Source organism: Carlito syrichta, unplaced genomic scaffold (assembly GCF_000164805.1).
Source record: "Carlito syrichta isolate Samal-C Ts95f unplaced genomic scaffold, Tarsius_syrichta-2.0.1 Scaffold143411, whole genome shotgun sequence".
NCBI classification, from domain to species: Eukaryota; Metazoa; Chordata; class Mammalia; order Primates; family Tarsiidae; genus Carlito; species Carlito syrichta.
Window position 1 is genome coordinate 19,719 of NW_007087507.1, and position 8,345 is coordinate 28,063.

General features: G+C 63.5%; 2 protein-coding genes across 2 annotated transcripts in view; both read left to right on the plus strand.

Annotated features, from left to right (window-relative positions):
- Window positions 1-877, plus strand: part of STIP1 (stress induced phosphoprotein 1) — a 16,593-nt gene extending 15,716 nt beyond the window's left edge. Inside the window, exons 13-14 of the mRNA XM_021708682.1 lie at window positions 2-48; window positions 402-877. Coding sequence (XP_021564357.1) covers window positions 2-48; window positions 402-474 — 120 coding nt within the window. The 3' untranslated portion in view covers window positions 475-877. The remainder of the gene's footprint in view (window position 1; window positions 49-401) is intronic.
- Window positions 878-2,346: 1,469 nt separating this feature from the next.
- Window positions 2,347-8,345, plus strand: part of LOC103251664 (fermitin family homolog 3) — a gene marked incomplete at its 3' end in the record, with an annotated part of 6,493 nt that continues 494 nt past the window's right edge. The window contains exons 1-4 of the mRNA XM_008050255.2: window positions 2,347-2,370; window positions 2,953-3,160; window positions 6,867-7,100; window positions 8,184-8,303. Coding sequence (XP_008048446.1) covers window positions 3,001-3,160; window positions 6,867-7,100; window positions 8,184-8,303 — 514 coding nt within the window. The remainder of the gene's footprint in view (window positions 2,371-2,952; window positions 3,161-6,866; window positions 7,101-8,183; window positions 8,304-8,345) is intronic.

The window sequence follows — 8,345 nt, forward strand, 5'->3', positions numbered from 1 at the left end:
GCGACTCATCCTGGAGCAGATGCAGAAGGACCCCCAGGCGCTCAGCGAGTGAGTGGAGCTGGGGAGGCGGCCCTGCGGGAAGGTGGGACAGACACAGCAGACGCGTGGGCTGAGCGAGTGCGGGGTTGGGAGGGGCGTGACCTCTGCTGAGAACCTCAAGGAAGAGGGTGGCGGTGGGTGGTGAGCTGGACAGGCTGCGTTTGTGATCGTGGTACTTAGGCGGCCATTGGAAAGGCTTGCTGGCTGGAGACGGTCTTGGCCAAAAGCCGCGTGTGTCAGCTCGGCAGGCTCCGCCTGGACTCCTCCCTGCTGGCGGCCTCTGGGAGGCTCGAACTTGGCCTGACAGCAGGGGAGGCTTTCTGGGCTTGTCTCACTCCAAGCCACTGCCCCTCCTCCCCCAGACACCTCAAGAACCCGGTGATCGCACAGAAGATTCAGAAGCTGATGGACGTGGGGCTGATTGCGATTCGGTGATGACTCGCTCGCCCCTTCCCTTCGCCCTCATGTGCGAAGAGGAGCTGGGACCGCGCCGGCAGCGCGGAGCGGAGGGGAGAGGGAGAGGGAGACCGCGGCCCGTCGCCTATTTATGCACACCCACGGGAAGCCCGGGACTCGGCTCTGGTCTCGCGCGGCCGCTGCCTCCGGGCCTCCCGCGCACGCATGGTCTCTTCACTGCTGCCCTCAACTCCGTGCCCCTTCCCTGCCTCAGTCGCTGTCCTGGCTGCTCCTCCATAGTTGGTTATTTTTTATTTGGGGCAGTGGGCATGTCCAGGGAGGGAGGGTGTTTTCCGACCCCCGGTCCCAGCTGTCTTCACATTGGTAATCCACGTCCTCTTCTCCAATAAAGCCAGTCGGGCGTGGTTTCGTGTTGCCTTGAGTGGTGTTTTTTTTGTTTTGTTTTGTTTTTTGCCAAGAGACTGTCGTGAAGGGGGGTGGCTCCCTGGGCTGGAAAAGGTGTCCAAGCCCTCCCGAGTGCTCTCCCTCTGCCGCCTTGGGAGCGAGGTGGCCCTTGCCCAGGGGTCGCTAGGTGGTGCTATTGTTCAGTTGCCAGCTGAAGGGAACCTGGCTGCTCCTGCCCTGAGTGGCCCCAGGGAGGGGGTCAGATGCACGTTGGGCTGGCCCCACGCTGCGAATTCTTTACACTCTTGGTCTCAAAGTCAGTCCAGCTAGATCAGAGAACACGGGCCAACCCAGAGCCAAGAAGGGCTCAACGTGAGCAGTACCAAGATCACTGTCGGGAAGGGGTCCTGCCGTCAGCTGGGCTGTGGGTCCGCATCGGGTCGCAATGTTGAGAGCTCATCACACACCTGGAACTTCGGGCCTAAGCGTCTGTTAGGCTGTTCTAAGGCTTCAGCAAACTGCGCTCTCCTGGATCGGAGGCTGCGGGCAGCAGCAGGACTTCCTCCTTGGCTCGAGTGCTCCTTTCTGGGGGGGAGGCGAGCCCGGCCTGCTGGCCTTTCTGCGGCCCTGGGTTGCCCAAGCCGGCCTTTGCCCTGGGAGTCCCCGGGCGGCCCCCTCTCCCACCTGGGTGGCACGAGCCGGCATCCAGGCAGCCTTGCCTCCGCGAGGCCTCAGCTGTCCCCACTCAGTGCTGCCGTCTCGGCCTCTGCCCTCTCCCACCCCACCGTGTCCACTACGAAGGCCACATCCCGCGCAGAGCTGGCGCCTCGCTTTAGACGCCACGTTCCTCTGCAGGTGACGGACGGGCAGAAAAGCGTCAGGCCCAGAGACCGAGGTGCCTGGGCGGGCCTGACGGGAGATCCTCATGGGTGCTCAGGAAGAACGTGGCAAGTGGAGTGACAGTGGAAGCGTCACGTGGGAAGCCATGAGATGCGAGGGCAGGGGTCCGGAGGTTGTGAGCGACTGGGGCTAGTTTCTGGCCACCCGTTCACCTGGGCAGCTTGGCAGCGTGGGGGTAGGAAGAACTTAGCAATGAACTTGGTTTCCCTCCCTGAGGTCTTCTGGAATCTTCCATAGGGGGCAGCTAGGCCTGAGCTGGTTTGACTCGCCAAGTCCTCAGTGACCCGGATGCCATCCTCCGAGTCCCGGGCTGTCCCCCGTTGTCAGGGCGGCCTCAGCCCCCCATGAGGCTTCTCCAGCGTGGCCCAGGTTCCCTCCAGGTGGAGGGAGGCCGTCCTCTGTGGTGCGGGGCCCACCAGCCCGCTCCCCGTACTTCCTGTGCTCTCCGGGGATAGAGGCGGGGCCTCCGGGAGCCCTCTGTGGCTGGCAGCATGCTTCCTGCACCCAGCACCAGCCCACCCCGGGGAGGAGCCAGGGCGCTCGACCCATAAGGCAGCAGGCAGCGCCAGGGCTGCCCTCTGAAGAACGCTCCGGGAAGGCGGAGGGCAGGAAGCCCTGCGACCCAGGTGTGCACCCAAGGCCACCACAGCCCGACCCTTCACAGGCAAGGTAAGCGCAGGCCAGCAGCTGGAGACCCCGCACCTTCTCCTCCACACCCCTGCCGCCTTGGCCTAGCACGCCACTCCCACTCGCGGCATGAACCCTCCACCGCCCAGCGGGCTTCGGCTGGATTTTGATGTCTGGATCTCAGCCGTGGGCCAGGATCAGAACTGCCTCCCGCCCTGGGTATGTGGCCGACGCCAGTGTGGATGGCTGCCCACGTCTGAGGTCTGTGGGTGACCGGACTAGGGAAGCATCCCGGGTTGTGCCCAGCTCTAGCGCCGAGCGGGGTGAGCCTTAGTGAGCGCCTTCCTGTCTGGCCTCAGTCTTCCATTCTGCGGGATGGGTGTGGGTTAGACATCTGGCCGATTAGGGGGCTTTCGGCTCAGCCGCCTGTGACGGGGAGCGTCCCGGGCTGGCCTGGAACCCCTTGGTGCCCTGTGACGCTGCTCCCGCAGGCATGCCAACCAGCAGACGTGCTTCCTGCTCTCCCAGCCCTCCAGGGCACGCAGAGCGCCTTCTGCTAAAACACGGGAACCTGCGAGACCCCAGTGCCCGCCCCCCAACCCCCTCCCGCCCTCTGCAGAAGCGGCCGCAGCCATGGCGGGGATGAAGACGGCCTCCGGGGACTACATTGACGCGTCTTGGGAGCTGCGGGTGTTTGTGGGGGACCCGGACCCAGAGGCCGAGTCAGTCATGCTCCGGGTCACCGGGGAGCTGCACATTGGCGGGCTGCTGCTGAAGGTCGTGGAGCAGATCAGTGAGTGCCCCTGGGCGGCTGCAGCGCGCGTCCTGAGCACTTCCGGGCCACCCTCCTGCCCACTCGCGATAATGGTGTCACGGTGACTCAGGCACCCGCTTGATCATTCTGTTCCAAAAAAGACATGGCGCCCACTTCCCCTCCCACAGCCTTGCTCCCTCCTCCCACTCCGGCCGGTTCTGCTGAGCCCCTGAGGACCAGACTGGCCACGGTGCCCGGCCACCCATCTCGGGGTGCAGAAGGGTGGCCCTGCCTGGGGCGAGGCCTGAGAGGCCCCCGGGGGACTCCAGGGAGGCCTCCTCCCACTCTCCCTCCCTGGGCGGAAGCTCTGGGCAAGTTGGTGACAGGCTGGCCTGGGTGGGAAGGCCCTGCCCCCACAGGAAGTTACAGCAGGAGCCTGCGGTATCAGCCATGGAGGGACGTGGGCCCGTGACTTGGGGCTTCTCACCACCTCCCCTGCCGCAGACGGGGGGCTGCCCCTTCCTGGGAGGGCAGCAGGGACGACCCTGATAGCCAGAACCGGAAAGCAGGCCGACAGGCGTCCCGGCAGAAGCCTGGGTGCTGGGCTGCTGAGGTGGGGGTGGGGAGACCTCCCCAGCTCAGCCAGCCAGCGTGCAGCCCTGGAGGGAGGTCGCCGGCCTGTAGACAGGACAGGCCGGACAGCCTGGTCACAGGCAGAGGCACTGAGGCCGCTTTGAGAGGCAGGGCCCAAGGAGGCAGCAGAGGCGGAAGTGGGAAACAGAGGTTCCCGGACAGTGTCTGACTGAGTCTGAGGGGGCCACGAAGACCCGGCTGGCCCCAAGACACGGCACGTGGCTAGCGCAGGTGTGAAGCCAGGCAGACCCTGCTGCTCTACCCGCTGCTGGGTCCAGGGCAAGTCCTCAGCTCTGGGCCCCCTGGCTCGGGGATATTGCCCTCGCCCTCCCTCTCCGGGTCCACGGGAGCCCTGTGTCATTCCCGCCTCCCGGGATGCCCCTGGCAGGTGGGGCTGGCCCCTTGGATGGGGCTGCTTGACAGCTGAGCTGTGGGTACCGAAGCGGGGCTACCCTGCCGGGGACAGGGAGACTTCCCGGAGGAAGCCTCTCGAGTCCTGAGAGGTGGCCACAGCAGGAAGCAGGAGGGCAGCGGAGGTGGGGACATGGGGCCCTCTGAGTGTGGCCAGAGACGAGGCTGGGCAGTGCCCTGGTCGGCTGCACATGGCCCTGAAGGCTTCCAGAAGGGGTTTGGGCTTCATGCTGGAGGCGATGGCTAGCCGCCAGGGTTTTCAGCGGGAGACTGTCGTGCTGACATTTACGCTGCCAAAGACCTGGCAAGAGACACTGAGGCTGCCTGCGTTTGGGCGAGATTGACGTGGGTTTCGTGTGGCGGCTAGACACGCAAGAGGCGATGCTCGGGCCACTGGCGGGAGGTCCTGGCGCCCGGCTCCCAGCCGTGGCACGGAGGAGCCAGTGAGGAGGGAGGGAGTGCCTCTGTCCAGGGTGGGCTTCAGCTGAGCGCCCGATGTTGGCATTTTTAGTCCCAGTGCCGGGCGCATGGCCAGGACAGAGGTTTCTGGAGTGCAGGGAACCAGTGGGCTGGCCCCTCGGCCTGGGGCACAGGATGGGGCCTGGGCAGGAGGGCCATGCGTGGGGCTCGTGGCAGAAGATGGCAGTGGAAACTGCAGACATGGCAACCTGGGAGGGACGGCGGGAGGACTGGCAGAGGTGGAAGAGGAGGGTCCCAGAAGGGCCGGGAAGGGGCAGGGCAGGAGAGGACCAGAGAGCAAAGAAAGGGTCAGTAAGCCGGGCTTGGTGGCTCAGCCTGTAATCCCGCGCTTTGGGAGGCTGAGATGAGTGGATTGCCTGAGCCCGTGGGTTCGAGACCCACCTGGGCAACTTGGCGAGACCTCGTCTCTACAATAAATAAAAAATCAGCCGGGCGTGGTAGCACGTGCCTGTAATTCTGCCTACTCAGGAGGCTGAGGCGGAAGGATCGCCGGGAGCGGCCACTGCACTCCAGTCTGGGTGACAGAGTGAGACTCCAACTCGGAAAAAAAAAAAAAAGAAAGGGTCAGGAGAAGGGGAAGCAGGGAGGGGAGGGCGGTGCCAAGCAGAACCGCAGACTGATCCTCTCTCCTCAGCCTCCCAAGTAGCTGGGACTACGGGACGCGCTGCCACACGTGGGTAGTTTTTCGACGTTTTGTAGAGGCGAGGTCTCACCATGTTACCCAGGCTGGTCTTGAGCTCCTGACCTTGAGGAGCGGTGGGGTCGGCAGGCAGCAGACGGGGTGGGTGCAGGTGGGAACTAGGCAACCTGCCAGGAGGGCCCAGCAAGAACTCAACAAATAGGGGCTTTGCAAACTCTCAAGGATGGTGCCCCCAGGAGAGCGAGTCATTTTGTCTCTGTGCTAACTCCCGCGGGCTCGTGCTCCTGGGGGGAGGGAGGACAGGAAGACCTTGCATCCTCCACGAAGCGTCCCCAGTTCCCGGCTGGCGGATGAGGGACATCGTCCCATTTCTCACGGGATGCGCACTCATGGGCAGTCACGTGCTGTCATAAGTTTGCCACCAACATTTCACTTACCATGTAGCAGCTGTTGCTCTGCGTCTAAGAGGTCAGGGTGGTTATTTCAGCTCTTTGCTTTGCTTTGTTTTGAGTTGGGGTCTTGCTCTGTCGCCCAGGCTGGAGTACAGTGGCACAATCATGGATCACCGCAGCCTCGACCTCCTGGACTCAGGCGATCTTTCCGCCTCTGCCTCCAGAGTAGCTGGGACTACAGGCGCGCACCACCACACCTGGCTAGTTTTTGAACTTTTTGTAAAGACGAAATCTTGTTATGTTACCCAGGCTGGTCTTGAACTTCTGGCCTCAAGCCATCCTTCTGCCTCGGCCTCCCAAAGTGCTGGGATTACAGGTCTGAGCCACGGTGCCCAGCCAGTTATTACCTCTTCCATGTAAGAAAATGGAGTCCCAGAGAGGTTGAATGCTTTGTCCAAGGCCACATAGTATTGACAGCATGCCCACTGGGCCCTGAGCACCTGCAGCCACCAGCCAGACATAGCCCCCACCTCCCAGAGCTCACGGGTATGCATGAGAAAAGCCATTAAGCCAGCGATATCCGCAGGACAGGGGGAGCACCGTGTGCAGGAGGCCCCTGTAGGGCTGGGGTGCAGGGGTGGGGGCACCAAGATCGAGGCACCCAGCCTGGTGCGGTGGCTCATGCCTGTCATCTCAGCACTTTGGGAGGCAGAGGCGAGAAGATTACCTGAGCTCAGGGATTCGAGACCAGCCTGAGCAACAGGGCGAGACCTCATCTCCACTACAATTCAAAAACTTCAGCCGAGCATGGTGGCGCATGCCTGTGGTTCCAGCTACTAGGAAGGCTGAGGCGGAAGGATCACCAGAGCCCAGCAGGTTGAGCCTGCGGTGGCCGTGAGCGTGCCACCGCCCTCCAGCCTGGGCGACGGAGTGAGACTCCAACTCAAAGGAGAGAAGAGCTTGCCCCCAGAGGCTGGGCGGGGAGGGCTCCCCTGAGAAGTGAGGTGGCGGCCGAGCCTGGAAGCATAAGCAGGCGCCAGCCCCCAGCAGCCGTTCTGCCACGGCCTTGGGGCCCAACCCACCCTTGGCCTGGGCGGGGAGGGCAGCGCCACCGCGGCCTTGGAACCCCAGGGACGCAGGGAGGAAGGCCGGCGGGGCCCCGCCAGGCCAACAGGCTCCCCCCTCGCAGACCGCAAGCAGGACTGGTCCGACCACGCGCTTTGGTGGGAGCAGAAGAAGCAGTGGCTGCTGCAGACCCACTGGACGCTGGACAAGTACGGGATCCTGGCCGACGCCCGGCTCTTCTTCGGGCCCCAGCACCAGCCGGTCATCCTGCGGCTGCCCAACCGCCGTGCCCTGCGCCTGCGTGCCAGCTTCTCCCAGCCGCTCTTCCAGGCCGTGGCCGCCATCTGCCGCCTCCTCAGTGAGTTGCTGGCGGGTGCCCTCACCGGCCCGCCAGGGGGCTGACCCGGGCAGGCCCCCTCTGCTTCCAGACCCAGCGGTTGCCACCTTGTCCTCGCTTTTTTTTCCTTCTTGACTCGGGGTCTCACTCTGCTGCCCAGGCTGGAGTGCAGGGGCACGATCATGGCTCACCACAGCCTCCAACTCCTGGGCTCAAGTGCTCCTCCCGCCTCAGCCTCCCTCCGAGGAGCTGGGACATGCCACCACGCCTGGATAATTTTTTTTTTTTTGAGTTGGAGTCTCACTCTGTCGCCCAGACTGGAGTGCAGTGGCCGCTCCCGGCCACTGCAGCCTCGACCTGCTGGGCCCCGGCGAACCTTCCGCCTCAGCCTTCCAAGTAGCCGGAATTCCAGGCATGCGCTACCACTCCGGCTGATTTTTTGATTTATTGTAGAGATGAGGTCTCGCTGCCCAGGCGGGTCTCGAACCTGCGAGTTCAGGCAATCCACTCACCTCAGCCTCCCAAAGGCGCGGGATTACAGGCTGAGCCACCGAACGCCTGGATAATTTAAAAAATTTTTTTGTAGAGACAAAGTCTTCCTCTGGGTCGGTGGCTCCTGCCTGTAGTCCTAGCACTTTGGGAGGTGGAAGCGAGAGGATTGCCCGAACCCACAGGTTGGAGACCAGCCGGGGCAACATAGCAAGACCTCATCTCTACAATTAAAAAAAAATATTTAGCCAGGCGTGGTGGCGCATACTTGTGGTTCCAGCTCCTTGGAAGGCTGAGGCGGAAGGATCACCTGAGCCCAGCAGGTCGAGGCTGTGGTGGCCGTGAGGGTGCACTCCAGCCTGGGCGACAAAATGAGACTCAAAAAAAAAAGTCTTCCTATGTTGCCCAGGCTGGTCTTGAACCCCTGTGCTCAAGCGATCCTCTTGCCTCGGCCTCCCAAAGTGCTGGGATGACGGGCGTGAGCCACTGCGTCCAGCCTGTCCGAGCTGTCTTGGTCCACACCCTGCCTGCATGACCCGCCCCAAGTGCCCACGGGTGAGACGTGGGGTCCTGGGGCGGGATCTCGGCCCCCGCTGAGGCCCCAGCTCCCCTCAGGTATCCGGCACCCCGAGGAGCTGTCCCTGCTCCGGGCTCCGGAGAAGAAGGAGAAGAAGAAGAAGGAGAAGGAGCCGGAGGAAGAGGTGTATGACCTGACCAGGGTCGTCCTGGCCGGCGGTGAGCACAGGCCAGGGCGGGCTGGGCTGGGGGTGGGCCATC